The sequence below is a fragment of the Anoplophora glabripennis genome, unplaced genomic scaffold (assembly GCF_000390285.2).
Source record: "Anoplophora glabripennis isolate ALB-LARVAE unplaced genomic scaffold, Agla_2.0 scaffold766, whole genome shotgun sequence".
NCBI classification, from domain to species: domain Eukaryota; kingdom Metazoa; phylum Arthropoda; class Insecta; order Coleoptera; family Cerambycidae; genus Anoplophora; species Anoplophora glabripennis.
In genome coordinates this window covers 47,115-67,167 of record NW_019416895.1, presented here as the reverse complement: position 1 = coordinate 67,167, position 20,053 = coordinate 47,115, and the positions used below count along the sequence as shown (strand labels likewise).

At 27.6% G+C, this 20,053-nt stretch overlaps 4 protein-coding genes across 5 annotated transcripts; 2 read left to right on the top strand and 2 right to left on the bottom strand.

The window, feature by feature from the left end:
• Positions 1–635: 635 nt before the first annotated feature.
• On the bottom strand, positions 636–4,264 carry LOC108915652 (protein ABHD16A). Of its 2 annotated transcripts, XM_018721746.2 has the most exons (10): positions 3,949–4,026; positions 3,843–3,896; positions 3,478–3,785; positions 3,256–3,419; positions 2,934–3,187; positions 2,718–2,882; positions 1,469–1,653; positions 1,267–1,400; positions 1,061–1,206; positions 886–996 (listed from the first exon to the last, which is right to left on the bottom strand). In XM_018721746.2, exons 1-10 carry the CDS (start codon positions 4,024–4,026, stop codon positions 886–888), a joined length of 1,599 nt encoding a protein of 532 aa, XP_018577262.1. The 2 variants fall into 2 exon arrangements, with proteins under 2 accessions (XP_023311402.1, XP_018577262.1); XM_023455634.1 differs by having other exon boundaries at positions 636–996; positions 1,061–1,400; positions 3,949–4,264.
• Positions 4,265–6,281: 2,017 nt separating this feature from the next.
• Positions 6,282–7,418, top strand: LOC108915655 (enoyl-CoA delta isomerase 2, mitochondrial). The gene is made up of 2 exons (XM_018721751.1): positions 6,282–6,370; positions 6,442–7,418. Exon 2 carries the CDS (start codon positions 6,551–6,553, stop codon positions 7,310–7,312), a length of 762 nt encoding a protein of 253 aa, XP_018577267.1. The 5' UTR covers positions 6,282–6,370; positions 6,442–6,550; the 3' UTR covers positions 7,313–7,418.
• Positions 7,419–7,545: 127 nt separating this feature from the next.
• LOC108915657 lies at positions 7,546–11,685 on the top strand. Its single transcript, XM_018721752.1, has 7 exons — positions 7,546–7,972; positions 8,455–8,687; positions 8,780–8,853; positions 8,912–9,031; positions 11,025–11,148; positions 11,206–11,389; positions 11,451–11,685. The coding sequence occupies exons 4-7, from the start codon at positions 8,949–8,951 to the stop codon at positions 11,489–11,491; spliced, it is 432 nt and encodes a 143-aa protein (XP_018577268.1). The 5' UTR covers positions 7,546–7,972; positions 8,455–8,687; positions 8,780–8,853; positions 8,912–8,948; the 3' UTR covers positions 11,492–11,685.
• A 6,877-nt stretch (positions 11,686–18,562) lies between these two features.
• On the bottom strand, positions 18,563–19,561 carry LOC108915688 (ribosomal RNA-processing protein 7 homolog A). The gene is made up of 2 exons (XM_018721789.2): positions 19,432–19,561; positions 18,563–19,376 (listed from the first exon to the last, which is right to left on the bottom strand). The coding sequence occupies exons 1-2, from the start codon at positions 19,460–19,462 to the stop codon at positions 18,658–18,660; spliced, it is 750 nt and encodes a 249-aa protein (XP_018577305.1). The 5' UTR covers positions 19,463–19,561; the 3' UTR covers positions 18,563–18,657.
• Between the last annotated feature and the right edge of the window lie 492 nt (positions 19,562–20,053).

Sequence of the window (20,053 nt, the reverse complement as noted above, 5' to 3'; positions counted from 1 at the left end):
CTTCCTTTTCCTGAGTAATAATTATTTATTTTCAAGGATATATAGAGCGTGTTCTTTTTTACAGCGTAAATTTTTGATAGAATTCATTTGCTACATTTGCCATAGACAAAATCTAATTTATAAGAATTTTAATGTTTTATAGCCACTATACTATCTTTATACAGGATGTTTTTATGATTCGATTATTCCTTCATAGGATTTTTTAGTGTTGATATTTGAAAAAACATTTTATAAAATATTTCCGATTTTGATAAAATTTTATGTAACGACTTGTCTGATAAAATTAAACATTACTAATTTTAATTATATAAAGTCACTGCTTGTAATTCATTGTGGTGATTCTAAGAAAAAAAATCCTATTTTATTCTAAAAACGACAATTTTTGACTTATTTTTGCTTTTTTAACTTATATGTAAGAGATTTTCCCCAGAGTATTCCCCTTTTTTCCTGGCCTTTTTTCCCAGAGTTTTTCTCCAGCCTTTTCCCTGGAGTTTTTGAAATTATCCTCTCAGTTAAAGAGCAATCAGTAGTGAATCCCAAATATATAAAACGGCCATTACTGACAAAACACTACCTTTAATTAAGAAGGAAAGGAACCAATATGGATCGTTTAAGGAGAGATACAACGAAAGATCTTGAATGAATAATAAATATATTTTGAAAACAAGTTATACAATTAATTTATTACAACTACACCAAAATATGCCTGTTCAGACCTAATAATAATAAATTATGTGCTCTATAAATTCACCATATTTATAGCGGTACGATTATTTCCAATTCCAATTTTAGATGGTCCATCTCAATTTTATTTATAATTGTAAGTACAAAACTACCGACTCGCCCGCTCTCTTTAACTCTCTTTTCTTAAGCGACGGACCAGTTTCATGTGAAAATAAAATCAGACTCGACGTTCACGTCCCACGGCTGTTCAAACATCTCCGAAGGCAAACTGACGCAGTGGGTCGACTTGAAATCTTTCATGTACTTCCTGGCCTAAAACAAATTAATTACAAGTTTAAAAAATGATAGTCATGTTATTTCTAGCAGTTTTGCTCACCAAAAACATTGCCATTTTCGTCTTCTCGTGACTGCTGAATTCCTCACCGATTCTCATCGGGTAACTCTTCGAATATTCCGATATATAAGACTGCAGCAAAGACTGGCACATGTTCTCGTCAATAGAATATCTCTTGAAGAGGTCGTCTACAAAAATAAAATAAAAATAATAAAAATTGTAACAACTGCAATTCATCGAAGCCAAACCTTGGGATCCTTGTGTGCCTGACAAATAATCAAACAATAAATTTGTTTGAGTGTCATCGTAAATACACGGGTACCGCTGACGGAGCAGTTTAACCAATAAATGATTCCCACGGTTCGACGACAGGTCGTTCTCCCTGAAATTTAATAAAAAATTTAAACATTTGGAACTCATAAAGAAAATCGGACAATAATGGGATCTTACTTAAGACAGATCACTTCGTCTTCCGTACGTCTTATCATTGATACTGGTCCCGAATATTTAGAAAGTTGTTCAAAGATATTAAGGTCTACATATTCACGAATTGCTAATTTAACGATCGGTTCCCACCAACTAGGCATGTGGTTTACGGCTAGTGGTAAAATATCGTCAAACGTAGCATCTAAAATCTGAAAACAAAAAATTGTGGTCAGCTGCGTCACGAATTTTGGTATATATGTCGGACATTTTGGGTTCTTGGCACATTAGCTTTGTTTCCTCCCCAAATAAATTTAACAAAACCCCATTTACTTATTTGGGTGCTGACCAGTGATAGCAAAGACAAGTACAAGTTTACCTGCACTTTAAGAAAACTGATTATAATTTATAACTCCATAGGCCAGTCATTATAGCTTTTTTTCGGGAAAAAAATACTATTAGAAGTTTTTTTGCCGAATATTGTTCGGAAACGAGGCTAGTTGAGAAACTTTGTTAAAAAAATGGTAAAAATTATGGAAAAGTGATTTTTTGACTCGCGTAAAAGCTGGGAAAAATGAATTGAAAATAGCATCTTCTTAGATAACAAATTCCGCCAATGCCAAACCACTGAAGCTTTCGGGTTGAAATTGTTACGTCTTATTAAGGGTGCAAAAAGCCTCAAAAATCCTAAATTACAAGTGTCTGCAATGAAAATTGCATTAATTATTAGCAATTGAAGAAAACGGCCATTTTCGACCATTTTTGAGCTCTTGCGCATAAACAAATTATCGGAATTTAATCGGACTTGTCTCATTTTATAGGCTTATTTAATACCTACCTTTTTTGTATAAACTTTTTTTCACTATGAATAATAGTTTTTTTACGCGGGTCAAAAAACCACTTTTCTATAACTGACCATTGTTTTAACAAAGTTTCCCAACTAGCGTCGAGTAGATTTTTTGATATTTTGTTTAAGATGTTTCCAAACAATATTCGGCAGAGAAACTTTTAATAGTATTTTTTTCCCGAAACAGGCTGTTTCATATCTATAATGACTGGACTATAATTACTTCATAAAAAAAACACATTCAAATTAGTATTCTGGGGACCCTCACCCTTAAGAGTAACCTTAAAGACTAATCTTGAGACATTCAACTGATTTATTACAGCCACATATTTTATAATATCTACTGATAAAGGAATCTCATGTCAATTATTGCAGGTGGAAATAGATATATGACGTTGGATTTGTAAAATTTAAGTTCATCGTACTCACAATTCCTTTAATTTCGGGATAATTCATAACAGCCCAGGTCGCAGGATACCCTCCGATGCTCCATCCGAACATTAAAATGTTTTCCGGTCTGAATCCCAGTTTGTTAATGGCGAATTGGATTACGGCATCAATTGCGTTTTGTTCTTGGGAAGGGTACGGCCTCCCCTAAAAAATGGTGGTTTATGCGATCCGTAACAAATCATTGAAGGTACTTACCGTGCTGCCTGCAAATCCAGGATGGTTCCACCCCAGTACAGAATACCCAGCCTCTATAGGCGTTACCGTTATACCAATCTCGTAAAATCCCGCGTTACCCTCACAGCAAATAACCAGGGTGTTGCCGTTAGGCGAGGCGTTCCTCCTGTTAATAAACATTGTATCTATTTCATTGTTGTCTGCTGTCTGTATTTTGAAACGTTCTCCTCTATAAAGCTCTATTAATCTGGACCTCCCTTGTAATAAACTTTGTTCTAAAATTTACAAAGACAAAATATACATATTTCTCGATACTGAAACGCATTCAACTCAAAGTTCTCACCTAATATTACTTGAAAGAATCCGATTGTACCAGGATAAATTAACCTGATACCAAAAGTATGGATAGCTACGTACGATATAATTTTATAAGGGATATTTATAACGTACTGTACAAGGCTGTGGTGGGACGCTGATTTTCTAACAGAAAGGCGTTGTCTAGATACACTAGAAAAGTGTTAAGTTACCGTACCTTCACGAAAAGTAAGGTATATCAAGAACTTACTTGTTACTTTCAGGTGTATACTCGACAGGCCATGCAGCAAAATCGAAATCATACATATTTAGTCGTTGTTTTACTGCAGGCGTCATATTATCCTGGGCATCTTTCAAGGTAGAAAAAAAATTTTGATAAGTTGGATTTTGGGACCGGCTTAATCCCCTGAAGCAGAATGATACAACTAAAATTACTCCTACACTCGTCACAAGCTTGGTTAACGTGATTAATCCTTCAGGTTCAAAATACCCTCTCTGGTAGAGAATTCCCACAAGAAATGGTGATGTGTAAACTCCAAATTTCCATATAACGTATAACTAAACAAAAATTTATATGTAGAAAGTGCAAGACACATTAAATTGTCAAAAACTTACCGAATTTATAACTTGGTCGCCCCATTTTTCAAGTGTGCTGGGTTGATAAAATTTCTACAAATTTATAAATTAGTTGGTGACAAATGTCATAGAATGAAGAACTTACCTCTACAGGCCCATTACCATAAATTTTAATTAATTTTGGTGAGAACATGTAATCCCAAACAGTTTTTAGTGATGACATTTTGTTGTAAATTACAGGTTATAAGAAATTGACAAAATACAATTTTACATTAGTAGATTTGCAAGTTATGTTTATGTAGCTATTTATGTTATGTAAAAGATAAATAATTACTTGCGGTTCCTTAATTTCGCGAACAAATTTATATCCTTCAATGTTAACTATGAAATAATTATTAAATCCTGATTACTAGTGTAACAAATAATATTTTTCTTGCTTTTTTTGTTCAATAGATATTAATTTTTCGATCACTGTGAAATGGAACGCTCACTTATGTTGATTGACCAATCAGGTTGCATTAAATAGTTCCAAATTTTCATGTCGCCATCTATCGCACAGAAATTACACTAAACTGCGGAAGAATTTTCGTGGACTGTAGTGTACTGTAATAGTCTATAGATTATAAATGCAATTGTTAGGCAACTAAACTTACATTATTATAACTATTACAAGAAAAAGTTGAAACAAAACGGCTTTTATCTATAAGTGCTCATCTGAGCACTTTAATTTTTTGACAATTTTTCATACTGTAGTAGTCCATCGATTTCCTCAGAAATGTTTAGGGTCAGAAAAATCGGAAGAAATTTCGATATACCAATCCAACCAAAACTACATTCATTTCATCTCATTTTTAACTTCTCCAGTTTTCGAGATTTTTTTTCTTAATGAAGGCATTGCACAAAAACCGACGATCTCCGCGCGTTATTAATATGGGCGAGTTATATTATTGGTTTACATAACTAAAGGTAAAAACACTTAATTCGGATATAAAGTATACTTAGTAAGTACTAAGTACTTAGAAGTCTGTGGTCTGTGGTATCTACTACACGTCACATTTTTGTTTTTCGACTTCCGCTGTATAAACCACGGTCGATAATTTTTGAAACCAAAAAAAATTATAGTAGGATGAAACCCATTGGAAAAGAAAGAGAATATAATAGAAATGAAAGGTAAGATAATTTACGGGCGATCTGAGGTCGGGAAGGAGTAGGGGGCGAGTTTTTAAGGGTAAAAAACGGTTTCCCTTGATTTCCAGAAAAACTACAAGTCTTATGGAAAAAAGTTAAATAGCAAAGTTGTAGGTAATAAAAAGATCTACAACTTTTGTATTTACACTTTTTTCACATAACCTCAAAATTTCTGTGAAAAATTCAAATAACCAAGTTTTTGGTTTTTTATTTTTTTTACAAAAAAATAAAAATTTTCACGAAATTTGGTGAAAACTTACCTATGTATGTCCCAAACAAGCTGTAATATTTTTGATTTGAAATATTTATTTTTTCACCTTATTTTTACTTAATATCGAAAAAGCACCCTAATTTTCAATCGAAAATTCTCACGTCAAAATATCTGCTTTTTTAAAAATGTCGGTGGTCTTTTTCTTCGTTGATATCTCTACTTTCTGATGGTGTAAAAAAAAATTTACATTACTATGGTAAGTTTTCTCAGGAAATGCAAAATATTGTAGATGTTTTATTAAATATTAACTTTATTAATTTATTTGTTTGTTAATTATAATAGTATATTTCGACTTGTAATTTTTTTGTTTATCAATGTAACATGGAATCTTACGTTTTTCGAGTAATTAAAGTGTAAATTTTAATAAATAGCTCAAAATTGTACATAATGATTAGAAAAAAATTTTCGGATTCTAGTTCGTTTCTTTGCATTTCCTGAGAAAACTTACCATAGTAATGTATATATTTTTTTACACCATCAGAAAGTAGAGATTTCAACGAAGAAAAAGCCCACCGACGTTTTTAAAAAAGCAGATATTTTGACGTGAGAATTTTCGATTGAAAATTAGGGTGCTTTTTCGATATTAAGTAAAAATAAGGTGAAAAAATAAATATTTCAAATCAAAAAAATTACAGCGTGTTTGGGACATAAATAGGTAAGTTTTCACCAAATTTCGTGAAAAAAAAATTTGTTTGTAAAAGATAAAAATAAAAAACCAAAAACTTGGTTATTTGAATTTTTCACATAAATTTTGAGGTTATGTGAAAAAAGTGTAAATACAAAAGTTGTAGATCTTTTTATTACCTACAACTTTGCCATTTAACTTTTTTCCATAAGACTTGTAGTTTTTCCGGAAATCAAGATAAACCGTTTTTTACCCTTAAAAACTCACCCCCTTCCCCTTCCCGAACTCAAATCGCCCGTAAATTATTTTTCTTTTCATTTCTGTTATATTCTCTTCCTTTTCCAATGGGTTTCATCCTACTATAATTTTTTTTCACTTTTTACCATTTTTGAAGGCTTTAAGCACTGGTCTAATTTAATACAGTAATTATATAGTGATTACAGTGTACTGTAATCTATTGTAGACTAGACTTTAATCATAGAGGTTAGTATTTCGAAAAAAATATATCAAAGTTTGAATGGTAAAATAAAATTATCATAAACTTTGAATTACAGGTCTTTGCCCTTTTTGACTCGAGTTGAACGACCACGAAAAATTTACGCTAGGAAGAAGCAGCTACTTTGTTTAGTAAACCATAAAACACAAAAAGTAAAAAATTGTAAAATGGCTGAAAACTATATTGTTTTAAAGTACAGAGATGGTGTTCGAACTATAACTATTAATCGACCAGAAAAAAAGAATGCAATAAGTCTCAGCATGTATCAAACTATCAGTAATGTGTTGAACGAAGATGCTGCAAATGATAAGGTTGTGGTTACTATATTAACTGGATCTGGTAGCTACTTTACCAGTGGTAATGATTTGAAAGGCTCCTTGTCTCAGGAAATTCCTGTTAAAGATAGCTTGAATGTGGTGAAGACCATGATTGATGCATTTATAAATTACCCGAAACTGTTGATAGCCGTTGTTAATGGTCCTGCAATAGGAATAGGAGCAACAATGGCAGCTCTGTGTGATATTGTATATGCAACAAACAAAGCAGTTTTTGATACACCGTTTGTAAAATTGGGATTATGTGCAGAGGCTGCTTCTAGTTTTACGTTTCCTCATGCCCTCGGAAGAAGTAAAGCGTCAGAGGTATTGTTACTAAACTACAAATTGAGCGCACAGGAAGCATACCAATTCGGATTTATTTCCAATATTATACCCCACTCGTCCTTGAACAAATTCATTAACAATTTGCATAAACATGGCACAATTCCAGTGAAAAGTTTAACAAGAAATAAACAGTTAATTATGGCTAATTATAAGCCTGTTTTGTATGAATCTATCAACAGGGAAATGGAACAGTTGTTTGAATGCATGGCTTCTGAAGAATTTTCTAATGCGATATTGAAGTTTCTGGACAAAAAAAGTAAATTATAAGGAAAGGATATCGGCAGAACTTCAAAAGAGCTTTTGTGAATATTGGGATTAAAATTAGTTGTTATAAGTTTGTAACATTTTAAATACATTTTTTTTTCTCATAATAGCTGAGCCTTTGACTGTTTCTTCTTCTTCTCAATTTAAATTTGTGTTTTTGACAGTGAATAATGGTGAATTCTTTTTTTGTAAAAAGAAGAAGAAGAAGATAATTATAAATAAATACGTGTTATATTCATAATATACACATATACATAATAAACAATTAGTATTTTTTATAGTGAGTAGTGTCGGCTATATGCTGTGTTGCCTTCGAAATATGCTAATGTAGATGTAACGGAGCTGTTCCCAGATTTTCGCCATGGAGAGGTTCATTCTCATCTCGGTAAATATTTTTCAGATTCTTTGAGCTGGGCTTTGCCCAATATTTGGAAGAACGCGAGAAAGAAATGGAAACACCGACCGTGAGCAGTAGGACACTTGGTTTCTCGATGGAGAATGAAGATTTGGTGTACACTGTACAGCAGGTGGGAAAATGACGTGATATGGGACGCGGAGGGTATGAAGTCTATTCCGAAACCTTCCATCCTTACGATAGATCTGAACGATGAGAATATTATTCTTAGTGTTCCCAATGACATTGATCGCTCTAAACAGTTGCAGGTAAATTAAATAATATTTCGCCCCCACTTCCGAAATCCTCCACATCGGGATCCATTCAACATTTCAAACGATGTGTATGTAGAAAAGGGCATACATTTTTGTTTACAGTATATTAAAGTACACAGAAAAAACAATTTTTTATATATAATTTGTTACAGCATTAGTATTGGTTTATGAATGTTAAATTTTGTATTGTATCAAGTTTTTTTTTACATTCAACACAATATTTTGTGTTCAAACTCGAAATTTTGGGCTTTGGAAATTTTAACTAAAAAAACGTTTGAACTCAAAATATAGTTAAATAAAAAAATATCGAGTTGAAGTCAATTGTTCAACCTGGAACTCAAAATTTCTTATTTGAAGTTTGAATTTGTTCTTGAAATTGCAAATTTTGTATTTCAATAAGATATTCCAAGTTCAAGTTCGAAGTTTGATAAAAATAAAATAAAAAATTAATTGAGAAATTTTCTTTTCTTTCGTAGCTATTACCAGCGACGTGCCCTCCGAAACATGCCTTAAAGTGGGTGTGCTAACCTCATCGAGTATTCCACTTCAGTTGTGGAGCTAAGGGTGCCATGGTGACCCGTATGGGCCCGGTACGCTTGAGGAATTTCCACAGGCCGCCTTTGAAGAGGTTCTCCCACGGGTCCCTATGCAAACCGAGGCCCTCGGAGCATCATGCCGCTCGTTGAGCACATCAAAAGAAAAGGCGAAGGTAGGAAATATTCCCCGACTCGACTTTAAAATTTACATGGAACGGTCTCTATCAACGTTATGGCCATCGAAATCCATTTGTTCATATTCCAGGTCTATGACGTGTTGCAATACCTCGCGTCACTCGGCAAGGGGTGGTAGAGGCCAATACGGACGTCGGAATCAGGGTGAGTAGCCCGGGAGATTTCCTTGTTCGTTAAATTTGTTACTTTCATTTTTTTCAAGGAAGCGGAAAGCCAGAAATCCGCAATGAACGTCAAATATGCGACCGGTACGGAAATCAAGGACAATCCTAGAATGTTCATGCTGCAGAAAGCTAATTTCGATTAAGAAATCAACACTGCTGTAAGTTTACTGTCACTAATTTTAGCTGTACTAGAACCATTTTAAGATTGCCATTACGTCACGAGTGTGTCCTAATATCAAAGACGATCGTTGCGGACGTAAATTCATTATTAAACGTGCTAAAAAGAGATACAATGCTGGTATAAATGTCTTCATAGTCTCAGTCTATCACAGACAATCGTTCCAATATATTATGGGTATTAGTAGGCCAGGAAAAAGAGCTGAGAAATGACCATTTCCCGACTTTTTGTTTCTAGTCCAGGCGGTATCTGTTTCGGGTTGGGTAAAACGCATATGATTGGAGATTTTTGCTTTAACGGCTTCTAAATAACATCAGAAATGATAATATTTCTATGCAAATAAAAAAAAACGTGGGCTTAATTGTTATCGCAAAAAAAGTATAAGAAAATAGCAAAAAAATTCATTTTTTTCTTGGATTTCTCGTTGACAACTTAGCAACTATTCGTTTTAGACAAAAATGGATGAGGAAAAAAGTTTTGTAATTAAATTTTGAACAAGATAGAGCTAGTTGCAATTCGAAAAAATAATTATTGTTGTTGCAAAAATCGGAGAAATCATTTAAAAAATTGCAAAAAATGCAAGTTTATTTGTAAATTTTTTTCAGACACTTGAATAATACCTAGGATCTTCATACTTTTCCTAATTAAACTTCTTAGTGCATAGAATCCTCACACCAAATTTCATCCAATTCGGTTTGATAGTTTTTACATAACACCTAATTGCTTAAATTTTTTTTTTAAATTAAAAAGTTTTCAAAATCAAATTTCTAAAAATCTAAAGCCTTCGAATACTTGAAAGCTTCACCACAAAAAGAAGAGATCTCAAGCTTTAAAATGGTTTTTGAAAAATTCAAATCGGACGATTAGGTTGAGCCGTGGTAATTATTTAAACATTTTCGCAATTTTCACGCTTATAAACAATTGCAATAATTTAATGTTATTTACAATTTTTTTTTTTTAAATGTGGTTTGAAAGTACTCGGAAAGACGAGTATTTAAAAAAAAAACCTGATGATCCGCCCATTATTAACGCTCGAGAATTCAGATCGGAGTAGCTGTGTGTTTGCTCCCCCCACCACTGATATTTCATTGATTTCACGCGGTTTTGAATATCTTTGAGTGACATTTTAAATGGGATGCCCTTGATTGCAAATTTTGAAAATTTATATCTGGAAAGTACTCGGAATGATAAACCTATTAGTTCAAAAAACAGCCCTTATACCCTTACAGTTTTGCTGTAAATAAGGGTTAACTTTAACGGGCTATAACTCCGAAAATAATGGGCGGATCATCAGATTTTTAAAATTTTTTTTTTTTTTACAAAATTAGCCCTCGAGCATCAAAAAATGACTTATGACTTTTGAATTAAACATTTATAAACTGCGTTATTATTACCAGACCGTTTTGGCATCGCATCCTCTCATTCCTATCTTTTTAAAACCTACACCTGTCATTTAAAATTTTTCAATAGGTGCAAATTTTTTTAGTTACTTTAGAAAAACCGTTTTTTGCAACTTTGCGATTTTTTTTAACCATGTTCGCCATTTTGGATTGAGTTTAAAAAACAAGAAACTAAATTTAAAATTTAATTTCCTATATGGTCATATTTTTTTTGTCCAGGTAATAATTTCTGTAAGCATTTCTATTATAGAAGCATTAGCTTGGACTAATTAATTCCAATTCGATACGAAAGTACTTTTATAAAGGGTGTCTGCAAATTTCACCGACAACATTTGACTGCATATTCACGACGATAAATAAGTACGATCTACGAAAAAAAAGTTAAATAAAAACTTTCTTTTTTTTTTTGTTGAGTTACAGGCCTTCAAAGTTGTCAAAAATAAACCTAATTTAATTAATAACTTCATAACCCTTTTACCAATCATATTTGGCACATTTATTTGAACTGTTATGGCGTATTATTTCTTAAAACTTTAGTCAAATTTGCTTCAAAAATTATTTTGTCCAAATCAGGGTGGTCGAGCGGAAAGAACAAATAGAAATAAAGGAACAGGAGGTCAAGTGGAAGGAAGGGGAACTGAACGCCACCACAGTGAGATTGCCCGCTGAGGCAGAAATTCATCGTCGAAGGAAAGAGGTGAGTTGGAAAAGGCAAAATATTCAGCGGCGATCGTTAATATTCGCTCTGTTTCAGGACTCAGGTGGCAAAGAATGCTCGGACAGAGAGCGAGAAGATCAAGATAATATGCACGGCCGAAGCCTCGGCGTTCGGCAGCATCGGCAATGCAGACACGGAGAGACTGAGGCAGGAAGCCGCCGTCTACGAGCAGTACGGGGCCGCTGCCATTATGACCCTACTTCTGGAGGCTCTTCCAAAGGTAAGTCGAACATTTCAACGGGACTTTAGTTCGGATAACCTAAATATGTTATGTCTTTCAGATTGCCACCGAAGCGGTCGCTTCCCTTGCCAAGACAGATGAGATCGTGCTGATAGGCGGTCAGGACAATACGACTGCAGAGGTGTCTCGACTCGTGGGACAGATACCGCCAGCCGTCAATGCCTAAACATATGTTCAACTTTCTCCCTGTTCGCTAAAATGTATCCTAGATGTTAAAATTTATTGTACTTTACCCAAGTGTGTGAATAATTATTTTAATAAATGTATACACAGTTTATTTGGTCTCATTATTTGCCAGCAACCGGTTGTGGGTCTGCTCCTAATATTTAAAAAGAGATCTGTTGCACTTCATTCAAATTTAATTTTAAGTGAGGAATTTTGAGTAAAATTATACATATTAATGTAAATTTGGAAACAGGATCGATCAGGATAACGGAAGGTTGAGAAGGTATTTTGCCGATCCTGATATTTAAAGAGATAACTGGAACTATACGTACCCTTAAATCGCTAATTATATTATTGGAAAATTTTCAGACTTGTAGTGGTCTTAAAACATCTTTTAAATTAATTTTGCACGACCGCCATCTACCGGTGAGTAGTTACACTAAACTACTTTGTACTTGAAATGATAGGAAACTAACACAATTAATGAATGTATTAACTTCATACCGGAAAGATGGCGCCACCTACTATAATCTGGCCCAAAAATTGATAGGAATTAAAAACAAATACAACTAAATTTGACAATCCTTTATTAACAAAAATATTACATGCAGTTATTACTATTTATTATAGCACCTAAATGTACATTAATTATTTTAAATTAAGTAACTTGTATTCACTGACTTCCTTCAGCATTTTAGAGATTTTCTTTGTCCTGTAACATAAATAAAAACATATTAAACACCAATTTTATCGAAAAATAGAGTGACTGCCAAAATATCACCGACATTCATCAACATTCATTGACGTTTCGCTTTCATGTTTACTTCGTCGCGCTGAATGGATAAGGTTGACGAGAGCAGAAAATTTTTAAATGAAACTACCTTTGTACCCGCATAAATAGTTTTTTTAATTATAAGGTCTCCGTCAGGTGTCTTTTTATTATTTCGTGGTATAAAACAGTATAAAAAGTGTAAGTCTAAGTACATCTAACAAAGCGTTATTTGCTTCTTCTTCTTCTTCAATTAGTTCAAATGAACCCAGGGTTGCCAGATTTTCTTTTAAGCTAGTAGCCAAACCAAAATTGAAAGTTGCCGAAAATAGCCTACATCTAGTAACAAAAACCGTTATTTATAATTTTTATACATTTGAAGTTTAAAACCATTCAGGTTTGAGTTTGTTCTGAGTCTGGGGACAATCCTTTTCTAGTTGTGTGTGGACAACCCTGAGAAATAGAGTAACTGCTTGTTGTTCTCAAGTAAGGGTAAGAATACAACCATAGAACATATAATACATACAAGTACAACTATGGTCGTAACAATCTAGAAGCTGCACCATGGGAAAAATTTGAGCTCACTTTGAACTTAATACATGTAATTACATACATGCTACTACTCAACAGATGGTAGCAATAAGCTAAATCTAAAGTCCCTAGAATCTAAGCATTTTACTAAAGGCTTCCAAATCCAAACAGTTTACAGAATTCATAGCTTAAATATACGGTTAAAATAATAAAATAATAAAATAATAAAATAATAAAATAATAAAATAATAAAATAATAAAATAATAAAATAATAAAATAATAAAATAATAAAATAATAAAATAATAAAATAATAAAATAATAAAATAATAAAATAATAAAATAATAAAATAATAAAATAATAAAATAATAAAATAATAAAATAATAAAATAATAAAATAATAAAATAATAAAATAATAAAATAATAAAATAATAAAATAATAAAATAATAAAATAATAAAATAATAAAATAATAAAATAATAAAATAATAAAATAATAAAATAATAAAATAATAAAATAATAAAATAATAAAATAATAAAATAATAAAATAATAAAATAATAAAATAATAAAATAATAAAATAATAAAATAATAAAATAATAAAATAATAAAATAATAAAATAATAAAATAATAAAATAATAAAATAATAAAATAATAAAATAATAAAATAATAAAATAATAAAATAATAAAATAATAAAATAATAAAATAATAAAATAATAAAATAATAAAATAATAAAATAATAAAATAATAAAATAATAAAATAATAAAATAATAAAAAAATACTAAAATACTAGAATGCTAAAATACTAAAATACTAAACTACTAAAATACTAAAATAATAAAATAATAAAATAAAACAATAAAATAATAAAATAATAAAATAATAAAATAATATAATACTAAAGTACTAAAATACTAAAATACTAAAATACTAAAATACTAAATTACCAAAATACTAAAATACTATAACACTAAAATACTAAAATACTAAAATACCAAAATAGTAAAATACTAAAATACTAAATTACTAAAATGATAAAATGATAAAATAATAAAATAAAACAATAAAAANACTAAAATACTAATAAAATACTAAAATACTAAATTACTAAAATGATAAAATGATAAAATAATAAAATAAAACAATAAAATAATAATAAAATAATAAAATTAAATAATATAATAATAAAATTATAAAATACTAAAATACTAAAATACTAAAATATTAAAATACTACAATACTAAAATAATAAAATAATAAAATAATAAAATACTAAAATACTAAAATACTAAAATACTAAAATACTAAAATACTAAAATACTAAAATACTAAAATACTAAAATACTAAAATACTAAAATACTAAAATACTAAAATACTAAAATACTAAAATACTAAAATACTAAAATACTAAAATACTAAAATACTAAAATACTAAAATACTAAAATACTAAAATACTAAAATACTAAAATACTAAAATACTAAAATACTAAAATACTAAAATACTAAAATACTAAAATACTAAAATACTAAAATACTAAAATACTAAAATACTAAAATACTAAAATACTAAAATACTAAAATACTAAAATACTAAAATACTAAAATACTAAAATACTAAAATACTAAAATACTAAAATACTAAAATACTAAAATACTAAAATACTAAAATACTAAAATACTAAAATACTAAAATACTAAAATACTAAAATACTAAAATACTAAAATACTAAAATACTAAAATACTAAAATACTAAAATACTAAAATACTAAAATACTAAAATACTAAAATACTAAAATACTAAAATACTAAAATACTAAAATACTAAAATACTAAAATACTAAAATACTAAAATACTAAAATACTAAAATACTAAAATACTAAAATACTAAAATACTAAAATACTAAAATACTAAAATACTAAAATACTAAAATACTAAAATACTAAAATACTAAAATACTAAAATACTAAAATACTAAAATACTAAAATACTAAAATACTAAAATACTAAAATACTAAAATACTAAAATACTAAAATACTAAAATACTAAAATACTAAAATACTAAAATACTAAAATACTAAAATACTAAAATACTAAAATACTAAAATACTAAAATACTAAAATACTAAAATACTAAAATACTAAAATACTAAAATACTAAAATACTAAAATACTAAAATACTAAAATACTAAAATACTAAAATACTAAAATACTAAAATACTAAAATACTAAAATACTAAAATACTAAAATACTAAAATACTAAAATACTAAAATACTAAAATACTAAAATACTAAAATACTAAAATACTAAAATACTAAAATACTAAAATACTAAAATACTAAAATACTAAAATACTAAAATACTAAAATACTAAAATACTAAAATACTAAAATACTAAAATACTAAAATACTAAAATACTAAAATACTAAAATACTAAAATACTAAAATACTAAAATACTAAAATACTAAAATACTAAAATACTAAAATACTAAAATACTAAAATACTAAAATACTAAAATACTAAAATACTAAAATACTAAAATACTAAAATACTAAAATACTAAAATACTAAAATACTAAAATACTAAAATACTAAAATACTAAAATACTAAAATACTAAAATACTAAAATACTAAAATACTAAAATACTAAAATACTAAAATACTAAAATACTAAAATACTAAAATACTAAAATACTAAAATACTAAAATACTAAAATACTAAAATACTAAAATACTAAAATACTAAAATACTAAAATACTAAAATACTAAAATACTAAAATACTAAAATACTAAAATACTAAAATACTAAAATACTAAAATACTAAAATACTAAAATACTAAAATACTAAAATACTAAAATACTAAAATACTAAAATACTAAAATACTAAAATACTAAAATACTAAAATACTAAAATACTAAAATACTAAAATACTAAAATACTAAAATACTAAAATACTAAAATACTAAAATACTAAAATACTAAAATACTAAAATACTAAAATACTAAAATACTAAAATACTAAAATACTAAAATACTAAAATACTAAAATACTAAAATACTAAAATACTAAAATACTAAAATACTAAAATACTAAAATACTAAAATACTAAAATACTAAAATACTAAAATACTAAAATACTAAAATACTAAAATACTAAAATACTAAAATACTAAAATACTAAAATACTAAAATACTAAAATACTAAAATACTAAAATACTAAAATACTAAAATACTAAAATACTAAAATACTAAAATACTAAAATACTAAAATACTAAAATACTAAAATACTAAAATACTAAAATACTAAAATACTAAAATACTAAAATACTAAAATACTAAAATACTAAAATACTAAAATACTAAAATACTAAAATACTAAAATACTAAAATACTAAAATACTAAAATACTAAAATACTAAAATACTAAAATACTAAAATACTAAAATACTAAAATACTAAAATACTAAAATACTAAAATACTAAAATACTAAAATACTAAAATACTAAAATACTAAAATACTAAAATACTAAAATACTAAAATACTAAAATACTAAAATACTAAAATACTAAAATACTAAAATACTAAAATACTAAAATACTAAAATACTAAAATACTAAAATACTAAAATACTAAAATACTAAAATACTAAAATACTAAAATACTAAAATACTAAAATACTAAAATACTAAAATACTAAAATACTAAAATACTAAAATACTAAAATACTAAAATACTAAAATACTAAAATACTAAAATACTAAAATACTAAAATACTAAAATACTAAAATACTAAAATACTAAAATACTAAAATACTAAAATACTAAAATACTAAAATACTAAAATACTAAAATACTAAAATACTAAAATACTAAAATACTAAAATACTAAAATACTAAAATACTAAAATACTAAAATACTAAAATACTAAAATACTAAAATACTAAAATACTAAAATACTAAAATACTAAAATACTAAAATACTAAAATACTAAAATACTAAAATACTAAAATACTAAAATACTAAAATACTAAAATACTAAAATACTAAAATACTAAAATACTAAAATACTAAAATACTAAAATACTAAAATACTAAAATACTAAAATACTAAAATACTAAAATACTAAAATACTAAAATACTAAAATACTAAAATACTAAAATACTAAAATACTAAAATACTAAAATACTAAAATACTAAAATACTAAAATACTAAAATACTAAAATACTAAAATACTAAAATACTAAAATACTAAAATACTAAAATACTAAAATACTAAAATACTAAAATACTAAAATACTAAAATACTAAAATACTAAAATACTAAAATACTAAAATACTAAAATACTAAAATACTAAAATACTAAAATACTAAAATACTAAAATACTAAAATACTAAAATACTAAAATACTAAAATACTAAAATACTAAAATACTAAAATACTAAAATACTAAAATACTAAAATACTAAAATACTAAAATACTAAAATACTAAAATACTAAAATACTAAAATACTAAAATACTAAAATACTAAAATACTAAAATACTAAAATACTAAAATACTAAAATACTAAAATACTAAAATACTAAAATACTAAAATACTAAAATACTAAAATACTAAAATACTAAAATACTANCTTTTCAACTTTTCAACTTTTCAACTTTTCAACTTTTCAACTTATCAACTTTTCAACTTTTCAAGATAAATAAAGACAACCGTTAAAATATTAAAAATAAAAAAAATTATTATTATTATTCTATGATTCTACAATACAGAAATGTGTATATAAAATATTTTTTATTCCATGTACAAAAGAAAAAAAAAACATAAATCTTGAATAAAAAAAGAATTTATATAAATATACTATTCTAACATTCGATTTGTACAGATTGCCGACACTGGTAAAAACTCGAAATAGCCCAAATTGGCGACTGGCTATTTTTGCTTTTTTTCAAGTATCCGAAAGTCATCTGAGATAGCCCAATTGGCGATAAGTAGCCCAATCTGGCAACCCTGCCGCATAGTATGCGCATATCATATAACTTTTACTACAAAACTCAAAATACATACAAACCAATCTTGGAACCCCATAACTAACAGAATCCATTTGGACTCAGATCAAAGGTAGTATTCTATTATATATTTTGTGGGTAGTATTTAATTTATGACATACAGATGTTGAATTGTTAGAATAACCAACATACATATATACATCCTCATAATTACAATTTGTTTAAATGACTATACATGCAGTATTTAATGATTTGTATGTATTTTGACTTTTGTAGTAAAAGTTATATCATAGAACAAAGACAAATTTGTGTTTTGTTATCTATGGTTATATGCAGGATGCAGTAAAAGTAAGGTGAAATAATTGACATTGCTGTTGTGTGTATGGTGTATATTTATATAATTTTTGGGGATTTAATTACAGATTTTATATAATTTGTTATTTAATGGAAATGTTATATTGGATCATAATATTTGAAGACCCAATATGTTATGGTGTTCTTTTGAATGCATATCACAAACAGCATTAGTTTTATTATGTATTATGCTTTATCAAATATTTAATCGTTAAACAAGTATATTTTTCAGTTTAACTAATTTTATGTTAGAAATAATAAGGAAAATTTAAAAATCATATTACTTATATATACTTTATAAATTTAATAAATTACAAATGGAAAAAGAATTTACGAGTTGATAAAAATAGTAACAAGACAACTATAAAATTTCAGTAGTTATATTCTCAATACGGTTTAAATCTTCGAGCCTTTTTCATGAGATTAATTTTATTTTTTGCCTCTTCAAAACTTTTTCTAAGAGCCGCAATGTGTTCCTTTTTAGAATCCCGGATTTGAAAAGTATAGAAATTCTTTAACTGCTTCTTCTCTGATAACGCTTGATCCTTTTCTTTTAATTTATGTTCCACGCTCTCCTTTCTGGATATGCCAGGATTTCTTCCTTTCTTGGTAACAACCGTCCAACCCTCGTCGTTTACCAATTCTTTATCACCTTTCTTTTTCTTTTCTTCTTCCTTGTCATAATTACTTATGTACAAATTAATTTCCTTCTGTAATTCCTCCGGATCACATATGCTTGAATTATAATCCTCAATCCACTTTTCCAAACCAACTTTAAGAGGCACTTCATCAGTCGACAGTGAATTAATTGCGTCTAGTTTCATAGCTTTTAATAAACTCTCCCTTTTCTCAAAGACGACATAAGATCTTTTAAATCCATCGTTAGTTACCTTTTCATTATCATCACTTTGAAAAATTACAGACCTCACTCGTCCAGCCTTAGAAAAGGATACTTTCAGACTATTTTCTGTTGCGTACGGTGGGACATTTATCACAAATAATGTTTTACCTGCGGGTTTACTATCTTCAATACTTCTTATTGAATGTTCTTTTATAAACAGGTTGTGACAACTTGTACTGCTGCTTGAAAATCGTAAGGGTAGTACTAGAAATAGTAAATTTTATTGAATTAAAGACGTACTTTGCTAAATAATGTTTACCTTTAAAACCTTGTAAACTACTTGAAGACATTTTATTCCTAATTTTTAGTTTGCTTAATTTCCTAATAGATTTTTACTTTTGTCGTTTCATTTGAGCTTTCCCAACGTTTATTTTTCAGGTTAACTTCTTCCGTCAGTCAACCTAGCTTGAATTTAATATTCTGTGGTTTGACCCATAGAAAAAAAAATAAACAAGATAGAACGAAATCTCCCTAAATAATCCACTAAACCATTAACACAGCGCCTCTGGTGATTTGGAAGCCTAACTAATGCATAATGTAGACAACCGTAGATATGTATATGTACATTTGGTTGCCTAATTTAAGTGCAGTATTTATTGTTGCCCATGGGTATTATTATTAAATATTTTTCCTTTATATTTAAAAGTTTAAATAAATATTAAAGTAAAGAAATCTACCTTGTTTAAATTGTCCATACTTTAATATATATATTTAAACTTTTAAATATAAAGCAAAAGCATAAACATACCAGAACCCCATTTGTTTAAAGGAATAAAAAAATATTTTATGAAATACAAAACAATTTATTATATAAACTAGAAATGGTTTATTACAACGGAAAGGACATATTTAATATTAAGACTTACTTATCTAAATTATTC